The following is a 20,148-nucleotide window of genomic DNA, read 5'->3' on the forward strand; positions in this document are numbered from 1 at the left end:
GGTTTCAAAATCCACTCAGCCCTTGGGAGGTGGTCAGATTCAGGGGGGTCAGGAACTCAACATTTTCTTCAGCTACACGGTCAGTTTGAGGCCAGCCCGGGTTACATGAAATCCTATGTGACAGGGAGGGATGGGGGAAGGGGATGGGGAAGTGGGAGGGTAGATTACCTCAGGATCCCTAAGGTGCATAAAAACTGGTGCCTTGGCAGTGTGGAGCTATAATCCCATTGCGGTGGAGGTGAAGACAGGAAAATGGGTCTTGCTGGCTATCTAAGTCCTGTCAAAACGATGAGTTTCAGGTTCAGCTAAAGACAACTTATGGTAAAAAATGTGGAGAGTGGGCTGGAGAGATGGTTCAGAGGTTAAGAGCACTCGTTGCTCTCACAGGAGTATGGTTCCATCGCCATCATCCACTGGGAAGCTCACGGACCCTTCTTTAATGCTGGTTCCAGAGGGGGTTTGCACGTCCTATTCTGACATTTGAGGGCACTGAATGTATTTGGTATAAAATGTGCACGCAAATAAAACACGTATACACGAACAACAAATCTTTAAAAAGTCGTGGAACTGAGAGAGGAAGACCCCCCTGAAGCCAACTTCCGGTCTGCACCCGCAGATGCACACTTGTGCATGTGTATCTTTGCACAGAGCACGCACACACACAAGCACATGGAATGAAAAGTATACATGTATCTTTGAAACCATATTGCATATAATTATCTTTCTCAGATCTGTTATAGGGTATGTGTAGTTAGTGAATCAGCTGTGAACACTCCACAGTGGTGCAGATATCTAGGGTGCTTACCAGTTTATTATTATACAGCCAAGGAACTCTGTTTTGTTTGCCGTGTCCTCCCCAAGGCCAGAGCAGCCAACGAGACAATGGGAAAATGCATGGCTAAGTGGGGGTGGGCATTAGGACCAGAGATCCAAAGTCCAACGTCTCTTGCTTGCAGTGTGGAGTAAGCCAGTGCCAGGCTCATACACAGCCAACCCCGCCGCCGACCTCCAGGCCACAGGCGTCGCTGTGCTCTCGCGCGCCAGCCGGGGAGCTGCGTTGCGCCTGGAGCCGGCGCTCGAGCCCAGCCGGGGTTTCAGTTTCTGGCGCGAACTTCCGCCGCTCCGAAGTTGCAAGGCGAATTGGCGCGATGTCTGGGGACAGCAGCGGCCGCCGGTCTGAGGGCCGGGGCCGGGGCCGCGACCCGCACCGGGATCGCACCCGTTCCCGTTCCCGCTCGCGGTCCCCGCTGGCCCGCCGCGGCGCTGCGCCGGAGCGCAGGGAGGCAGCGGAGCGCCCGAGCTTGGAGGACACCGAGCCGTCTGATTCAGGCGACGAGCTGATGGACCCGGCCTGCTTGGAGGCCGAGTACGACCAGGGCCTGTGCCGCCAGATCCGCCATCAGTACCGCGCTCTCATCAACTCCGTCCAACGTAAGGTGGCGCTTTGGGGCTGCGCGGGCCGGCGGCGTTCCGTGGCTGGGGAGGGCCGCGAAGGTGCGGGCGCTGGCCGGTCTGCGCGGGCTCGCGGCGGCGCGCCTTCGCTTGTTTATTAAGTGCACCCTAGGCGACCTTGGCGTTGGGCGCCGCCAAGCTCTGTTGCTGGCTGGAAAAGCGGGAGATCAGACCTGATGATGACTTGCTTGAGCTCAGCCAGCCAGTAGGGAAGGCAAGCAAATAACACCAGGTGCTTTTTGTTCAACCTAGCTTGCTCCTTGTGGGCACCTGAGGTTGGAATTGCTAAGATGCACATTTCCCCGCCCAGCTCGGATGCACTGAATCAGAGATGCTGAGTAGGCCCAAGCGTTTGTTGTGTGGCTCTTCAGGTGGGCCTGTTGCTTGAGAAGTTGACAGTCACTTCTTAATCGAGCCCTTGTATTGGGGCGCAGAAGAGTCATCCCTTTGGAGTAAGGTTACATACGGGAAGCCAGTGTTAACTGTCAAGAGATCAAGTTTTGGGGTCTGGGGAGATGACTGAGTCTCGGCAAACCATAATAACCTTAGTTAGATCCCCAGGAGCCCCCTAAAGTGTCCCCTAAGAATAGTGGTGCAAACTTGCGTCCTCAGCTGTGGGGAAGCAGAGTCCATGGGTCCCTCTGGCCAGCCCACCCAGCCTTCTTGGCTAGTTCTAGGTTAGTGAGACCCTGTCTCAAAAGGCAAAGATAATGGTACGCTGAGGGAACTACATCTAGGGTTGTCCCCAGGCCTTCTGCACACACAAAAGCCGCTTGAAACAGTAGCACTGCCTCTTTCTGTAAAAGATAAAGCCTCTTTCTGTTAAAGAGATTAAGACATTCTAATCATTACCCAGGAAGTAGGAGCGGGACTGTAAGTGGCTACTTATTAGCGAAGGATGTGCACGGTCCCCTAAGTTTGTGTTCTTTTAAATAGAAAACCGGGAGGACATACTGAATGCTGGTGACAAACTAACAGAGGTCCTCGAAGAAGCCAACACTCTGTTTAATGAAGGTAATTTCATGATTTTTAAATCCGTTATTGCGGCGTATACCCGTTGGATTACTTTTATAGAAGTAGATTGTTGTCGTTACACGATTCCCATTTACTCGGGCACTCAACAGACCCAGTGCCTTTTTCATTGTAGCAACAATACTACTCTCACTGTGCACTTACCATTTGGCCCAGCATATACTTTAGGGTTCTTCACGGGTTCCTGGGAGGCAGGGAGGTAGTACAATCTGTTTTAGAAGCCTCTTGGTTGGAGATTTAGCTCAGTGGTAGGCGCCTGCCTATGGCGCAAAGGCCCTACCTGGGTTGGTCCCCAGCTCCGGAAAAAAAAAAAAAAAAAAGCCTCTTCCATGAGCTGAGCAGTGGTGGCACATATCTTTAATCCCAGCACTGGGGAGGAAGAGGCAGGTGGATCTCTGAGTTCAAGGCCAGCCTGGTCTACAGTGCCAGTTCCTGTGCGTCTATAGCTAGCTACACAGAGAAACCCTATCTCAAAGACAAAAAAAAAAAAAAAAGAAAAAGAAAGCCTCTCTTCCTGAGATTCTCTTGCTGGCTGGAATTTGAGAGCTTCACTTGTATGTTCCATTAACCAGATAGATGAACAAGAGAAGAATGCAGCTAGATCCTCAGAGATCCTCTTACTCTTCCTGTCCTGGTCTCCCCTCCTTTAGCTGTTGGTCCACCTATAACCTAGTGGCGGTGGCCTTATCTACAGGCACACCTATTGAAATCTGGCTCCGGGGAGGTTTTTATGCGTTTGAAGCTGTGTGTATATGCGGGATTGTGAGCATGTGTACAGTATCTGTGGTGACCAGAAGAGGCTATCGGATTCTTCCCGGAGCTGGAGTTACAAGGAGGTTGTGAATTGTCTGACAAGGGTCTTGGGAACCCAACCCAGAGGGTCTGGGGAAGAGCAGTCCTCTTTCTTTCTTTTTTCTTTTTTTTTCTTTTTTTCGGAGCTGGGGACCGAACCCAGGGCCTCGCGCTTCCTAGGCAAGTGCTCTACCACTGAGCTAAATCCCCAACCCCCAGTCCTCTGTATTAACTGCTGGACCTCCTCCCCAGCCCCATAATCATGGGGGTTTAAAACCACAATCTTAGTTTGAATTAAAAGCAGCAGCCATTGGTTGCAATGGCAACGGCTTCAGCTAGTATCCAATGACATAGTTGGGTATACCCCTGAGGCGAGTCCCAGGACAGCTACATAGACCATACTCTCTTCAGGCCTCTCTCACTGCTTTGGGAAAAGAAATGGGCGACCGCAGTGATAAGGAGAGAAGAAGCCAGGGTTGGCCTGTTCCCTGCTAACCACAGTTCTTTATGCTCTTGCCGGCAGTTTGCTTCTGGTTATCTAGGATGCCTGGTTGTTGGCGTTGTCGCAGCGTTTAGTGTCCTGTCTTTCCTACTCTGGCCAGGGCCTCCTTACAGCTCGCCTTCTTGGTCTAGAACATACACTAAATCACCTCCAGAACTTGAAGGGCTGGGGTTCCTCTTCCACCCGCAGCAGATCCCTTTTTCCACCGTCAAGCTTTTTCTTCCGTGGTAGGCTGGACCCGAGCGCGGTCTCACTTGTGATTGGCTCATTTACTCCCTTACTATCAACCTTACATCTAACCGACTTCTTCCACGTCACCTCCCTCGGCTACTGCCCTCGTTTAAAGTAGAAGACAAAATTATTCACTCAAATGGGCCCTCAAGAGTCTCCCTGCTCGGCATCCATGGCTGTTACACCTGTTGAAATTCTATAGGGAACTTGCTCTCATCCAGACAGATCTGCGCTTTTCTTGCTGTAGCCCATGGGGCTGTTGGTTGGGGGAGGGGAGGGGAGGGGAAGGGGGTGAGGAGTGGTTAGACGAGAGCCCAGCAACCAGCATCTGGTTTCCCTTTCTCTGTCACTTCTGCAGTGACTCTGGAAATGATTAAAATCCTTCCTTCTGTAAAGAGAAATGATGGAGAAGAACAAAAGCCAGAGTCAACGAGTTCCCTAGTTGTGTGTTTTCTATTTTTGTACGGATTCTTCAGGAAACCAATGGACGTAAATGGGGCATGCTGGGCACGGGCATTTGAATTTGTCAGGGCGTGTCTGACCTGCCTTACATCAGAGTCTTCCTAGACTACTATTGCAGATCCTCTGTGTCCCAGCCCCCATAGCTCGGGCCTGTCCTTCAGTCGAACCCTTCCTCTACAGACTTTATCTCTCCCTACATGTAGTGGCCATTCCCTGGGAGTTACATCAGCTCAGGTGAGGATGGTGCTTAGACTGTGGGATCAGAGAGACAGTGTTGTGCACCATACAAGTCTTTGTTATCCTGGGGTTATTAAGAGACTGTGGTTCAGTTGGGGCTGGAGAGATGGTTCAGCAGTTAAAAGCACCTCTTGCTCTTGCAGAAGACGTGGGTTTGATTCCCAGCACCCACATGTCTGTCCATAATCATCTATAACTCTCGTTCCAGGGGACGTGTTGACCTCTTCTGATCTCCACTGGCTTCAGGTTCACACATGCTGTGTGTACATACATGCGGGAAAATACTCATACACATAAAATAAATAATTCTGAAAGAAAAAAAATCCCGAGATTCTGGTTCAGTAACCAGGAGTGTGCAAACTAGAGAGTGAGCTCTGAGTGTGCTCTGAGACTGCTCAGCTGTGCTTGAGGCGTTGGTGTGCTGGGAGGGAACCAGCTTTAGAAGTCCACGGGTCCATTTCCAGCCTCTTGAGTATTTTGACTTAGTGGGAAGATCCTAATAAGTACTTGGAAATTTGGGGGAGTACTGGTGGATTATGTGGGTTTCTTAACGTGTATTTTTTGTTTTGCAGTGTCACGAGCAAGAGAAGCAGTCCTAGATGCCCAGTTTCTTGTTCTGGCTTCAGACTTGGGCAAAGAGAAAGCCAAACAGCTTCGCTCTGACCTGAGCTCATTTGATATGTTAAGATACGTTGAAACTCTAGTAAGTTCAAAGCTACAGAATTTTAATTAAATGCTTCTTTAAAATCAATCTTTCTTTTTTTCTTCCTTTTTTTCTTTCTTTCTCTCTCTTTCTTCCTTTTTTTCTTTCTTTCTCTCTCTTTCTTTCTTTCTTTCTTTCTTTCTTTCTTTCTCATATATAAGTACACTGTAGCTGTCTTCAGACACACCAGAAGAGGGCATCAGATCTCGTTACAGATGGTTGTGAGCCACCATGTGGTTGCTGGGATTTGAACTCAGGACCTCTGGAAGAGCAGTCAGTGCTCTTAACCTCTGAGCCATCTTTCCAGCCCCTAAAATTTCTTACTATATAATTCTTTACTTGCCTATATGAGTTTGCAGATGGTTTCCTCTTATTCTTTTGGTCTTAGAGTAGTTTATGGAGGTCTTAGGAAATGAACAGATTAAACATCTCTATGGAACTCATAGTGAGCTGCCTGCCTCTGCTCTCTGAGTGCTGGACTTTAGGGTGGGAGCTTTGAGCAGTTTGAAATCTCTTAGTGTTCTGTAAGACTGGATGTTCTGGTTGTTTAATAGCCATTTCCTGGGTTACTTCCTAAAATGTTCTAGATCATTCTAGGACATATGACCTGGGCTGGACCAGAGCTCACACTGTGGGGGTGGGGGTTGGGAGCAGCTCAGGGTAGAGGTCAACTATAAATGAGTTAAACCTTGTTATATGGGCATATTCTGTCTTTGAAAATTTTTAGAACCATACAAATAGGATTGGCAGTTTTATATTGAATTTAGTTTTTAATTTACCCACCTCTGCCTCTTAACAAGTGTGAATAATTGGTACCTGAAGTTTTAAAACTTTTTTGATGCATGCATCCAAGAATAGAATCACTTTTTATGTTTTTGGTCTTTGTAGTCCTGGATGTCCTGGAACTCACTATGTAGACCACACAGACCTGGAACTCAGAGATGTCCCTGCCTCTGCCTTCTGAGCGCTGGGATTAAAGGAGTGTCCATTACCCACCACACCCAGCCGGACACTGAATTTTGACAGTGCTTTTATGTTTAAAAGTTTATTAGAATGGATTAAGCTGTGTGTGCTAGGACATAACGCCATCTCAGCTACTCGGGAACCGAGGCAGGGGGATTGCAAGGCTGGGTTATATGAAGAGATCCTCTCAACAATTGCAGAAAAGGGGGTGTGAAAGCGTAGCTTGGTAGAGCACTTGCCTAGCACGTATAAGGCCCTTGATTTAATATCCAATGTTGGAAAAATAGCAGCATTTGTGAGGTCGGACCAGATAAAGTGATGACTTCTTAAAATAATGAGAACATGGTTATTTGCAATTTGTTCTTTTTAAAGTTTTACTGTCTTTTTAAACTAAGTCTTGTGAAGTACAGTATATTTTGGAAATGTTGACTGGTAGACACATGCTAGGTGCTTTTAAAATAAAAGTTAATCATGCTTTAACCTTTAAATAACATCGCAGTAGGTTAAAGTCTTAACGCATGAAGTAGCTTTCTGGAGTCTGGTTGGGGGACACTTTCCCAAGTATAACACAACAACGGAACATAAAGGAGAAGGGTGGGTGTGTGGCTCACGCCATTAATCCCAGCACTGTGGTGGCAGAGGCAGGCAGGTCTCTGCGTTCCAGCCAACCTCACAGTTAGTTTCAGCCAGGGCACATAGTGAGGCCCTCTGGACTGGACGGCAAGAGTGGAGGAGAACCAGTGGCTACCGTGCTCGATCGGGGCTCTCGCAGCTTCCCTTCCCCCTTCAAGGTCTGGTTGCACTGAGGGTTTTCTTTTCTTTTTTTTTTTTTTTTTTTTTTGGTTTTTTTTTTTCGGAGCTGGGGCCCGAACCCAGGGCCTTGCGCTTCCTAGGCAAGCGCTCTCCCACTGAGCTAAATCCCCAACCCCACTGAGGGTTTTCTAATTGTTGTTTATACATACTTGTTTATACCTTAAGAACTTTGGGCATATTACCGCCTGATAGAATAAATGTGTTCTTTCTTAAGAAACTAATGTAATAGAATACGCACTACACCTGACTGTAATAATACACTTCTGTAAAATGGAGACGAGAGAATTGTTTGGCTTATTGCCAGGTCGCCTCAGGAAGAGACACTGTTAAGAGTTTCTTCTGTTGTGTCTTGTGTGTGCTCTGGATATGCTGAGGTCCCTTTTAGGAAACTGGCCAGTCACTGGGACCTGAGAGTCAGCTAAACTTCTGGCTCTGTACTGGATGCTTGGTTTGGAATCTTCAGTTTCCCTACTAGTATGGTTTTGCTCCTGACGGGGCTGCCCGTACCCGAGTAGGTCTCTAGGAGCTCAGTGCCTGCCATTCTCAAGCCCCTTAGGCTGGAGTGGGAAGGAACAGGGCTTCTCTGCCTCAGCACACATGACATTTGGGCTGGGTATCTCTCTATTTTGAATGCTAATACTGTGCACTATGGACAGTTTCTCTGGCCTCTACCTAGCAGGTGTCACAGCATGTCGGTTGTTGACTGACAGACATGTTTTCTAGTGCCAAAACATCCTTTAGGGGCAAAATCGCTTCGGTTAGGAACTGGCTAAGCCAAATCTTCTCACTGTGTCGCAAAAAGTTTCCAGTATATTGAGGAATATTTTCTCACCGCGGAAGTTACTTTTGAATAGGGGTCTATAGGTAAGATTATCTTTGCAATAAGAAGTTGAGTCTCTCTGGAATCTTTATTGACTTTGGAGAATGTTTGCCTGCGGTTTTAACTTTTTTCTTTCTTTTTTTTTTTTTTTGGTAGCTGACACATATGGGTGTAAATCCGCTAGAAGCTGAAGAATTCATCCGTGACGAAGACAGAACTGATATTGAATTAATTGTCTATGACTCCTGGAAAATATCAGGCAAAACAGCAGAAAACACCTTTAATAAAACCCATACATTCCACTTCCTGTAAGATCATTTTCAAAAATCTAACAACAGACCAGCCATAATCATAATTTGTAAACCTTAAATTATTTTTTCATGTAGCGACAAAGATTTTTAAGTAGTGAGGAAGTCACAATCATGAAGCCATTGTTCAGAGACTCCCCAGACTTGAACAGAAATCCATAAATGTGACTGGAGTCAGTGGGTCTCTGCCTTCCCTTAGTAGGAAATGTCATGGGGCAGGCAGGACCTTACCTAGATGCTCTCTTGGCTAGTTTGCTTTCCAGGTCAGAGATTTGGGGGTCTGTAGTGTGTTTCTGAGTCTGTTTATGATATCTGAAATCTTTATCATGTGGGAGATTGAAGGCTCCTACTGAGAGTATCTTGAGTTTGTGGCGGTTTACTATTTATTAGAGTCTCCTTTTGCATATCATGCACTGTATTTGACTGTTTAACCAGCTCATTGTCTCGACTTAACACATGAAGTGGCTAATCTAGCACTGTGACAAACCAAGGATGACTCCTGCTGGTTGTTTTATATTTTTGGTTGTGAGCCTAGCCTTTAACGGCTGAGCCATCTCTCCAGCCCTCCTGCTGGTTGTTTTAAGACAGCCTTCAAGTGTGCAGCCTGTCTTCCCAGTAGATCCTTCCCTGGGGCAGCTGTCCACAGTGGTCTAGTCCCTTTTCCCCACAGCTCCAGGATACTGGTCTCTAATTCCTTTAGGCCTGAGATTGGTAGAGTCTATATTAGAACAACTTGTGGAGTTTGGGTGGTAGCCGGGCTAGGTCCTGGCCCAGGTATCTGTACCATACCTCTGGTAACTAAGATGCCCAGAGCTATTGTATAAACACTAAAGCCACACCTTTTAATTGTGCGATAAGATCCAAGTCTGTTTTTGTTCAGTGCCAATCTTAAGTCCTGGCATCTAAAGGGAAAACCTTCCCCTTTGGCATCATCCGGTCCAGTTTCTAGCTATATGAATTGTTCACAACTCTGCCCTATCCTTGAGTTGCCTGGCCCCCTGGCGTACATCCCCTCATCTTTCTGGTGAGCTTTTCTAGCCTGTTGGTCCTCACCTGGATGCCTTCAGTAACTTTTCCCTAGGCAAATGATCAGCTTTCCCAACTGGATCTTGTCTGTGTTTGAGTAGCTGTTTCTGCCAAAAGGCTCTTTAGAATAGGAGCTGTCACACTGAGGTAGTGTGCAAGTTCACCTCGCTCCATCTGTATTATATACGTTCATCTCAAGTTTACCCAGCAGATGGGACTAGATTCTAGCGACCTTGAACTGTACGTGCATTACTACAGCTGACGGTTGTGTTTGGATTAGTTTTTGTTGTTGCTGGTTGGTTTTCTTGGGGGAGGTTAAAGTCTTAAGAGAATGCCATTGTTATGCTGAGTGTCTTCTGTATTTCTCCGCTACGAGCCAAGCCGTTACCCTGCTTACCCTGCTATCCCTGCTACCCCAGCATATCTAGACCTGTGTTCATCTTTCTGAGCACAGTTGGCTCTAACAGGATGTGGTGGCTCACACCTTTAATCCCACTGCTTAGGGGGCAGAGGTAGGCAGATCTCTAAGTTCAAGGCCAGCCTAGTCTACAAAGAGAGTTCCCGGACAGCCAGCTAACTCTGCACGGAGAAACTCTTGTCTTGAAAAACCAAAACGAAACTTGCCTTTCTGTGAATGGTAAGAGGCTAGTTGGGAGGATTCCACAAATACATTCAGCAGCTTAACTGCGGTCCAGAGCACCGGGAAAGTGTCAGAGGGCATCTGGTTGACAAACTCAAGTTCTTGTAGAAACAAATGGGGCAGACAAGATGTGCCAACCTGAATCTCTATCACTAATGCCTGCTCTGGGTTTGACTGCACTGCATCAACAGCTTTTAGTCAGTGCAAGGGCTTCGTTTATAAAAGGAACGAGACATGAAAGCCTATATTTTCCTCTAGGTTGGGTTCGATACATGGAGAATTCCCTGTGCCAAAGCCACGAACTGATCGCCCAAGACAACGTCGCATGATAGAAGAACAGCGGGCAATGCCTGCTCAGGTCTGTTCTCCAAATCTTGTTATTTTAGATTAACCTGTATTTAATATATGTGAGGTTGGGAATTGGTAGAGTTGGGGCCCAGCTTTGCTTGCCTACCTAGTTCTAGGCCAGGCCAGCTGGAGCCACATAGTAACAACCTGAGTCTTTAAAAAAAACGGGGCTGGGGATTTAGCTCAGGGGTAAACGCCCTTCCTAACAAGCGCAAGACCCTGGGTAAGATCCCCAAACCCGAAAAAAAAAAACCAAAAAAAAAAAAAAAAAGAGTCTTTCATTATCTAAGTATTACGGTCTAGAGTCAGGTTCTTGTCATTCAAGTATTTCATTTCCAATGTCTCTTAACATTGTGTTGGATTGTCCACTTTCACTTATTTGTATAGTTTTAATTGGTTCACCCAAATCAGAGTTTCTCAACCGTAACACTGTCAGTCCTTAGGGCTGGTGGATTCCTACTGTGAGGGAACTGTCCGGGGTATTGTTAAGATGTTTAGAATTCTTGTCTTTACTCACTAGATACTAATAGCACCACACCAGCTATAACCAAAAATGTCTCCAGTATTGTGGGACAAGATCACAAGAACTACCGTCCTAAACCATTGGTTGTGACTTTGTTTAATCTCAACACAGTTGAGCTAGCCGTATGGTGCCAATGCCTGTCTACTAAGACTATGAGGATATTACTGAAAGGAGAAAACTTTTGTTTTGCACTGTAAACTTTAAGACATGTGAGTTTAAAAGCTAGCAAGCCCAACCAAACACTCAGAGGTTTGAATGTGCAAAAGAGAAGGAAAGCGCGTTAGCTGCCGTGTGGCGGGTGGGTGAGCCTGTTGGTGATCTCTTTCCCAGTTGAAATGCATGGAGGAATCTCACCAAGAAGCCACCGAGAAGGAAGTGGAGAGGATCTTGGGATTGTTGCAGACATACTTTCGAGAGGACCGTAAGTATGGTGCCAAACTCAAAGCCGCTGCCTCTGGTGTTTATCGGGCGCATCACTTTCCACAAGTGTTGTATTTAAAAGGCATTCTCAGTTGCGTATACTTGAGTTATTGTGATTCTTTCCTGTTTTTCTTTTTTAAAGTAGTTATTGCTCAGGCTGGAACGCAGTAGTTTGGACTGGCCTCAAGCTCAGGGGAGTCTGCCTGCCTTAGCCTCCCGAGCGCAGGAATTACAGGCAAAAGACACAACACCTGTCTCACTTTATTTCTTCATCAAACGTTTTATGAAGCTTTTCCTCCTTAATACATCATATGATGTTGATAAAGTAACTTAAAGAGTGTTTTAGGTCACTATTTTTTTTTAAGGAATTATTTTATGCGGATGGGTGTTTTGCTTGCCTGTATGTCTGTGTACGACATACAAGCCTGGTGCCTGTGTTCTTAACCTTGGAGGCATGTCGCCAGCCCCCATAAAAGTATCTACCTCCCTTCTGTTCCTCACGTTGGGCACTTGTCAAACGGGTGCCTGTTTTAGTAGTGTTCTCTATTTATTTCGTGCACATACACATGTTGTTTGGGGAGGGGTACTTTCACTCTTCTCTTCTCCAAGCTAATCGTGATGCACACTTTCTGCGGTGTGGCTTTTCCCTGTAGATGTTGCTTGACATCGCACAACTTGCCCTTATCCTCGGGATTGCCCATGGTATGGCTGTACCATACATATAGTTAATAACCCTTATCACTGGAAAGGTTCTTTGTTGCATTTTCCTGTCGTACAAACTGCAGAAGTGGGATCTTTGTTTGAGCCACTATTTCTGAGGATGGCTCTGTGGATGGCTGCCAAGTCAGTTATCCGTCTTTTAATAGAAATGCCAAACTGACCTTCAGAATCGTTCACTCCTCACAGCAAGAGGCCTGTGTGTTCTTTTTTGTCTCTGTTGAATGTCAGGGCATAGACCTTGTTGGGAAACATATTTTTTTTTTGTTGAAGATTGTCCTTTTCTTTTTTTTCTACAGCTGACACTCCGATGTCGTTCTTTGATTTTGTGGTTGATCCACATTCTTTCCCACGTACAGTGGAAAACATCTTTCATGTTTCCTTCATCATACGGGTAAGGTTTTAGATTCTCTAACATCTTATATATGTTTTTAAAATGATAAACAGCTGGTAGAGGTTTTTGTCCATTATAGCAGAATATTTTTATTTTTTTTTTTAAAGATTTATTCATTTATTGTATGTAAGTACACTGTAGCTGTCTTCAGATACACCAGAAGAGGGCATCGGATCTCTTTACAGATGGTTGTGAGCCACCATGTGGTTGCTGGGAATTGAACTCAGGACCTTTAGAAGAGCAGTCGGTGCTCTTAACCACTGAGGCATCTCTCCAGCCCCATTATAGCAGAATATTAATTGGTGTGTTAGGTAAACTAAAATTTATGGGTTGCTTTTAGTTTTTAAAAATCATAAGATAAGCATTACCAATCTGTAATTCACAGCTACTGAAGCAGGCCTGTTAAAATAGAGTATAAAGTTGGCTCAGTGGTTAAGAGCACTGACTGCTCTTCCAGAAGTCCTGAGTTCAATTCCCAGCAACCACATGGTGGCTCACAACCATCTATAATGAGATCTGCTGCCCTCTTCTGGTGTGTCTGAAGACAGCAACAGTGTACTCACATAAATAAACAAATCTTTAAAAACTAAAAAAAAAATAAGCTGGTTGCCCCTGTGAGTTTCTCAGGAGTAAGGACTGGTAAGTTGGCACAGTGGGCAAAAACCCCACAGGATCCACGTGGTGAAAGGAGAGAATCAAATTCACAGGTTGTCCTCTAATTTCAGAGTGCTGCTCCATTCCTCCAAGGAACAGTGTAGCAATAACAGTAATAATTGTAAGAAAGTCCGTGTGGAATCTGCCTAGTAAAAGTCAATTAGAAACATGAGCAGTGATCTTTTTGTGAAGGACGGTGTGAGCGAAGTCTTGTCTGTGACTTACGGTACATTTTGGCTGTCTGAAGTAGAGACTTTTTTCTGATTAAGTATTTTCATGCAGTAGATTTTGGTGTTTGCCTCAAACCATGTTTTTGTTTTAGGATGGTTTTGCAAGAATAAGACTCGACCAAGACCGGCTGCCAATAATAGGTAAGTTACATTGTTTATAGAAATTAGTTTTAGAAAATATTAGAGTTGGGACTGAGAGATGGCTCAGGGGTTAAGAGCACTGACTGCTCTTTCAGAGGTCTTGAGTTCAATTCCCAGCTACCACATGATGGCTCACAACCATCTGTAATGGGATCCGATGCCCTCTTCTGGTGTGTCTGAAGACAGCTACAGTGTGCTCATATACATAAAATAAACAATTTTTTAAAAAGTCTTTCCAAAAGAATATTAGAGTTTATGAAATGCATTTTATTTTACTAAATGTAAGGTCTTTTTTCTTTTTTTTTCTCCCCCAAGGCTGAGGCTAGCCTGAAATTTGCTTTGTAGTCTAGGCTGGCCTTAAATTCTCAATATTCTTAGTGCTGGATTTAAAGCTTTGTTTTTTTGTTGTGTTTTTGTTTTGGGTTGTTTGTTTGTTTGTTTGCTTCAAGACAGGTCTTGTCTCCATAATCCTGGTTGTCCAGGACTTATTATGTAGACCAGATAACTTGGTACTCAAAGTGATCCACCTGCCTCTGTCTCCCAAGTGCAGGGATGGAAGGCTTGTGCCACTACAATTTTTTTGTTTGTTTGATTTTTAAACCCAAGAACTTTTGATACTCAGATACTAAGATGGCCTCACCATGTGTCCCTGGCTGGCCTAGAACTTGCTATTTAGAACACACTGGCTTTGACCTCAGAGAGATCCACTTGTTTATGTCTTCTGGGTATTGGGATCAAAAGCATATGCCATCTTGCCTGATAAGTTCCCATTTTAGTAGAATTTATATAAACAAATTTTATCTGTCCTAATTAACTGAAAATTCTGAAAATAGGATGGTTTAAAACCATTTGTTGTAAAGATTAACAAAATGATAAATTCCCCTAACTTTTAATGTTTGTAACTTTGGTCGCTTCCTTCTTGACCACCACTTGTCTGTGTTGCTGATGCCTTCCCTCCGAGGTTCTGTGTTCTTTCACTCTTACCTGCACACTCTCTCTCGCTCAGGCCGAAATCCCTTGTGGAGAACTAAGAACTTCCATTGCAGTTCTTTCTTACGAGCTCTCGGCTTCATCTTGGACTCACTAAGGTTTAGCTAAGTGGCTAGTGCACAGATACGCTTAATTGTTTAGGAAAAGACACTGTAGGGCAGGGATTTAGCTCACGGTAGAGCGGCTTGCCTGGAAGCGCCAAGGCCCTGGGTTGGTCCCAGCTCCAAAAAAAAAAAAAAAAAAAAAAAAGAAAAAGACACTGTGAGTGATGTGGAAATCAGCGGGGTTACTTGCTATTGTACTAAAGTGCTTGTAGTACATGAAATCCTAGGAACACATACAAGGATCTTCTCCGCTCCAACTTGAGTCCTATGATCAGTTGCTGTTCAAGCTACCTGTTCTGATTGATAATGTTTGAAAACTTTTTCTTTTAAACAGAGCCAGTGATTAATGAAGAAACTGAGGGAATTGACCAAAACATTCAATTTAGGAGTCAAGGAATTATAGCTTTGAGTTATCATGACTGGGAGGTAAGGCCCTGCAGGGTGCTCCAATGCTGTTCTCACTTGGACTGACTTTGCTATGAACCCACTGCTAAATGTTTGTTTCTGAGCAGGAGATTGTGAAGACCTTTGAGATTTCTGAGCCCGTGATCTCTCTGAGTCAGAGCCAGCAGCGGCTAAGTGCCTGACGCCAGCTGGAGGTAACATTTCCTACGAGACAGCCACACAGTTGTATTAATATTTTATTAGGCAGACCTTAGTGTTTCCTCATTTCCCTGACATCTGGGGTTTGTCTCCCTCTAGTGTCCCATCCCTGAACTGTGTAACTGGGAGGTAGTGTGAGGCCGGCCGGCTACTGTGGTATTGTTGAGATCTGTAGATGAGCGAACAGTGTGGCGTGTTCTTTGTGGGTTTCATTTCACTAAGGATAAGTAAGTGAGATGTGGAGAACTCCCCAGGGTCGTGTCGACACAAAGCAGAGAAGGAAGATAAGAATGGAATTCCCAAAGGGGAATGCTCATAAATGCACATTTCGGAAATGAATTATGCTATGGAATAAAACCTTCGTTTTTTACAAAGGGGAACATTTCTAGGAAGAAATTTTAATAACAATGAAGTGGTATTGTCCTGAGCACGGCAGTGGGTGGAATCGACCTTGAATCTGTTGGTCTTGCCCCTTGATTTTAAAACCTGTGCCACTTTGTTTTACACATGTATTTTCTTTATAAGCCTGTTTATAAAAGAACTAGGTAATCACTGTAGCATCTTTTTTTTTTTTAATTTTGAGAATTAAATGAGCTACTAAAGTACTTTATATAAACTGTGTATTTCAGTAGCGAAACTTTTGTCCCAAGAGAGCACACCTCTGTCAGACTGTCTTGAGGGAAAGGGAACTAACTCTGAGGAGGGTACCTGGTGAGGAGGGGCTGGTCGCTAGATCGCATTTATGTGTATAATATGAGCTTTCGTTTATCAGCCACTAACCAGATATCTTCCCTCGTTTTTTATTTTTATCTTTTTAGAACTGAAGGCAATAGTGAAACCCTGAAAGGAAAGCAGCATGTGTTGTATATATGTATGATTAAATGTTTTTAAAGATGATTTGTTTTTAGTAAAATGTAGCTTTTGATAGTTGTCGGATTCGTCATGGTTGTCTTTGATTAAAGGAAAGCCACTGCCGTATTCACCAATGGTTGTCGTCATTGTCTCTGGGAGTGTGTGTTGGGGAGTGGGGCCCTCTTTTTCCTAGTCCTGTCCCAGTAAAGGTTTTACTCAGGGTGTTAATGCCTGATAGGTAATACCCTGCTTTTTATGTCTCCTTATTTGTAAAGTTAGCTGGCCACGCCCACAGATAGGTTGCACCAGATGAAAAACATTTTCTTCTTTTGTAGGTTAAAAATGGTTAATTAAATATGTTTGATGTGGCTTGGCCTGTGCTTTACCACCAAGGAGCTGTTACGTCATCTGGCAAGGCAGGCTGGACTGTGCCCCATAGCACCAAGTGTCATCCCTCTGGATGCAGGTTCCTCTGCCCCGCTCATCTCGGGCTTTCTAGTCGGCCCTTGATGGTTTCTGGGTTCCTTCTCCCGAGCTTGCTGCTCTGAGACTTTCCCTCTTACTTCAGGATTCTTTCAGCTCTGGATTCAAGTTCTTCCTGTCTCCCTGGAGACTGCCCTAGCCATCATCCCTTCTACTTTGGTGGTTACCCTTCACCATTCTTCTCTCCTAAAAAAAAAGATCCTCTGGTTTTTCTTCAGGCTAAGTCTTACGTCTTTAAGAAGGAAGCACTTGGTGGCTGGAGAGATGGCTCAGCCAGTGTTTCACATTAACGCGGAAGGAGAGAATCCGCTCTACAACTCTGGCCTCCCCGTGTATGCTGTGACGTGCCCCACCCCCTCCCCATGATCTGCCCACACAAGTAATACATAAGAATTTAGTAAGAGTCAGTTGGAAATCTGCCTGCTTGCGAACCCTGGCAGAGTTGTTCCTTTCCCGAATTGCCTGAGTCTGTTTTATGTCATTTTTACCAATTCCTTTCCAAGTAAGTGCCCATGGACAGTGCTGTCTGTGCATTTGATGTGAACCTTTTACCTCAAGCCTACATTCTTGTTTGATGTCTGTTTCTCCCTGGCGCCCTCCTGCTGTTTTACTCCAATAATGTTTTACTCCGCTGTTTTATATGAGAATGCATGTATATTGGGAATAGTGCCAAGACCTTTTATGTGTCTAAATTTCAAGAGGCTAGATCTATGTTAACTGATTGTTGGTCAGCTCATGGGACATTTAAAAACATATACTGAAAACCATTTCCCAAATCTTAAAGTTTTTGTACCAACATTTTTACCCTATTTCACAGGATGTTTTTTCATTCTATAATGTCTCCTCTATCCTCCCCACCCCCGCCACTTCCCCACTCTTAACCTGTCTGTACTTCCCTCCTAGTCTTTTTGTCTGTCTAGCACAGACTACTGCCCAGATACCTATTTGGTATCATTAGTCTATCCAAACCACTTTCCAGTTTCTTAGGGATTACCACACCGCCTTCAAGATTTTACTTTTTTGTGTATGTGTATATATGATACGTGTATGTGCACGTGTGCAGGTCTGTGTTTGGGCCCATGCTTACTGTAGTGCACATCTAGTGGTTAAAGGGTAACCTTGGGTCCCAGACCTCTCCTGCCACCTCTTTTGAGGCAGGGTTTCTTTTGTTTGCTGCCGCACCGGGAACTACTTACTGCCCATAAGGTTTCTGGGGATTTTATTTCCACCTTTTTTCTATCTAGCTATGAGAGTACTGGGATTACAGACATGTGTGTCCATGTCTGACCTTTACATGAAAGCTGGGGATCTGAATTCAAGTCCTGTGGATTGGGTAACAAGCACTCTCGCCTGCTGAGATGTCTCCCCTGCTCTGCCTGCAGGGTTTTAGAAGTGTAAACTTTGTAACAACCTTTAGAATCTTGGCAGGATGATAGGCCCTTTGTCTACATTTTCAGGATTTGCTTGCTCTGTAAACACTAGCGATCCTTTCTTTTTCTGTCAGAACAGCTTGGTTGAGAGTACACACTTAATCCAATTCAATTGGGGTGTGATTTGGTATCTTAAAATCAATGGGGCATGCAACCATCACCAAAAAAACAAAAAAAAAAAAAACCCAAAAAACTAGACCCCCCCCCCCCAAGTCTTATACCGTTAGCTGTCATTCTGTCCTCATTTAAGTTTCTTACTCCTTAGCCCAGAGAAAATGAAACATACAGCTTGTGGTCTCAACACACCAGTCTGTGTCTCCAACACCAGGCGTGTGTGTGTGTGTGTGTTTGTGTGTGTGTGTGTGTGTGTGTGTAGAGCTGCCATTTCCCCCTTTAATGTCTGGTTTCTATAAGTTCCTTGTACTGGTTACTATGAAAGATGCTAGTCTGAGAAAGAAAGGACAATACTCAAGGAGATGGCTTAAGCTTTTTATTTCTCTTTAGTTGACTTTTCAAAAATGGTGGCATACTCAGGAGTTCCCTTTGGAGTGGTTTTTGTACGTTTTCCGCCTTCGACTTTTCCATCAGAACTGTCACTTCTATAAGTGATTCGTTGGAAGGCTGGTAGATGGGATAAGCTATGACCTTTTCAAACTCTTTCTTTTCCTTTTTCTTCCCTTTGGGTTTTAAGTGAGGGCGGGTGTGGCTGGTTAACATTGGCATCTTATTTTGGTCCTTTCTCTGCTCGGTGAGCGCTCTGCCTCTCATCATCCGGTCTTTGTGTTGTTTCATCTGCTCCTTCGCCCACTCTACTTTAGGCTTTTTGGGTATGGTTTTGTGTGTTTTCTGGATGTTTTTATTCTTTTCGTCCTCTGGCACTAATGATTTTGGGGGAAACATCTCATTTGAAATTTTCTGAGGGATCAGTCGGTATTTTTGGTCCCTGAGGCCTCTAGCCCGCTCAGCTCTGTGTATGTGCTTCTCTATCTGACTCATTTCCCTCTCGGGCACTAGGTAGTCCTGTTTTTTACCATTCTCTGGTTTTTTGCTTTTTGGTTTCTTCTCTCCCTCTGGGTTATTGTCCCATTCCGAGTCTGGTTTGTGATTCCATGCTTCTCTGATCATTTCCTGATGCCGTTGATAGTAGTAGGAATCTGCTTTAGCAAACCGGAAGTCAAAAGACATGGTCTTAAGTTTATCAACTGTTTCACTCTCCTGTTGGAACTTCTGGACTAACAGTTTTCTCACTCGTGAAGCATGGGTGCCACCTAAACCCTTGTCAGAGGGAGTAATCAGATCTTTTTAAGTTGGATGCTCTTCATTCTAGTTCCACAGTACAGCTCCCAATGGACTAACCTTTGTCTGGCACTCCTACACCCCTCCCCCAAGCCATAGTCCCTCCTAGGCCAGGACTCTCATTTAGGCTTCCCTGAGAAAATAGCACCTAGCACACCCCCTTTCCCACCATCAGAGCCACCACCCATCTACCCAGACTCTACCTTCTTGCTTTTATACTGGAAATATTATTGTCTATAAAGGCGAATTCTTCACCTGCTTATTGAGCTTCAAAGATTTCATTTCTGTATCATCAAAACTACCTACTGGGCCCCCTTGAATTGGCATGTAAGACACCATAGCACAAGTGCTCTCAATAAGAGAAACTCTTCCTTACGTCATATCCCTTCTGCTATCTCATTTGCTGAATACCCTTGTTCTTTTCCTATCTCACGGCTACCCTTCTCTCTGCCTCACATCTTTACCCTTTCTCATATGGATGTTGGTTAAACGGTGCTCCTCCGTGTGTCAGGCACTGATTTCGAGCAGCAATAGTGCTGAACCACATTGTCAAGGCCCGTCCCTGCTCTCGCCTCTCGGCTTCAGACCTGGTCACTGCATTTGACACCTCCACTTGCTTCTTCCTTCAGTGTCCACCATTTCAATCCTATCACTTGCAGCTCCATTACCTTTTCCTTTAATCCTCCTGCCCCCACCACGGGGTGTTAGTCCATACATTTGTCCCAGCTTCCCCAAGCCCATCAAACTAATCACTGTAGCCAGAGTGATCTTTTTATTACATAAATCTGAGCATGTTACTTTCTGGCATAAACCCTGGGGCAGAGGGTTACTCTAGAAGAGAACCTCAAATCTCAGTGTGGTGTCTGCAGCCTCTCATTAACTCTCAAACCTCCTTGTCAGCTCACCGCCGACATTATGCTTCAGCCACACTGAATTCTGTTTCCTACGAGTCTTCTCTCTCCCATGTGAATAGACTCTTCCT

The 20,148-nt window shown here is 44.9% G+C and overlaps 2 protein-coding genes across 2 annotated transcripts; one reads left to right on the forward strand and one right to left on the reverse strand.

Moving 5' to 3' along the window:
• Positions 1–1,046: 1,046 nt before the first annotated feature.
• Nsmce4a (NSE4 homolog A, SMC5-SMC6 complex component) lies at positions 1,047–15,710 on the forward strand. Its single transcript, XM_032892464.1, has 10 exons — positions 1,047–1,431; positions 2,389–2,466; positions 5,281–5,411; positions 8,164–8,315; positions 10,240–10,339; positions 11,183–11,273; positions 12,289–12,383; positions 13,360–13,408; positions 14,837–14,928; positions 15,015–15,710. The coding sequence occupies exons 1-10, from the start codon at positions 1,149–1,151 to the stop codon at positions 15,087–15,089; spliced, it is 1,146 nt and encodes a 381-aa protein (XP_032748355.1). The 5' UTR covers positions 1,047–1,148; the 3' UTR covers positions 15,090–15,710.
• A 2,628-nt stretch (positions 15,711–18,338) lies between these two features.
• LOC116893118 (putative uncharacterized protein ZNRD1-AS1) lies at positions 18,339–18,866 on the reverse strand. Its single transcript, XM_032895056.1, has one exon. The coding sequence runs from the start codon at positions 18,864–18,866 to the stop codon at positions 18,339–18,341; it is 528 nt and encodes a 175-aa protein (XP_032750947.1).
• Between the last annotated feature and the right edge of the window lie 1,282 nt (positions 18,867–20,148).

Source organism: Rattus rattus, chromosome 2 (genome assembly GCF_011064425.1).
Source record: "Rattus rattus isolate New Zealand chromosome 2, Rrattus_CSIRO_v1, whole genome shotgun sequence".
NCBI classification, from domain to species: Eukaryota; Metazoa; Chordata; class Mammalia; order Rodentia; family Muridae; genus Rattus; species Rattus rattus.

Coding starts and splice junctions, on each gene's coding strand:
- Nsmce4a (XM_032892464.1), top strand. CDS start 1,149: ATGTCTGGGGACAGCAGCGGCCGCCGGTCTGAGGGCCGGGGCCGGGGC. Junction 8,316..10,239: donor ACCCATACATTCCACTTCCT/GTAAGATCATTT, acceptor ATTTTCCTCTAG/GTTGGGTTCGATACATGGAG. Junction 10,340..11,182: donor AGCGGGCAATGCCTGCTCAG/GTCTGTTCTCCA, acceptor TCTCTTTCCCAG/TTGAAATGCATGGAGGAATC.
- LOC116893118 (XM_032895056.1), bottom strand. CDS start 18,866: ATGAGTCAGATAGAGAAGCACATACACAGAGCTGAGCGGGCTAGAGGC.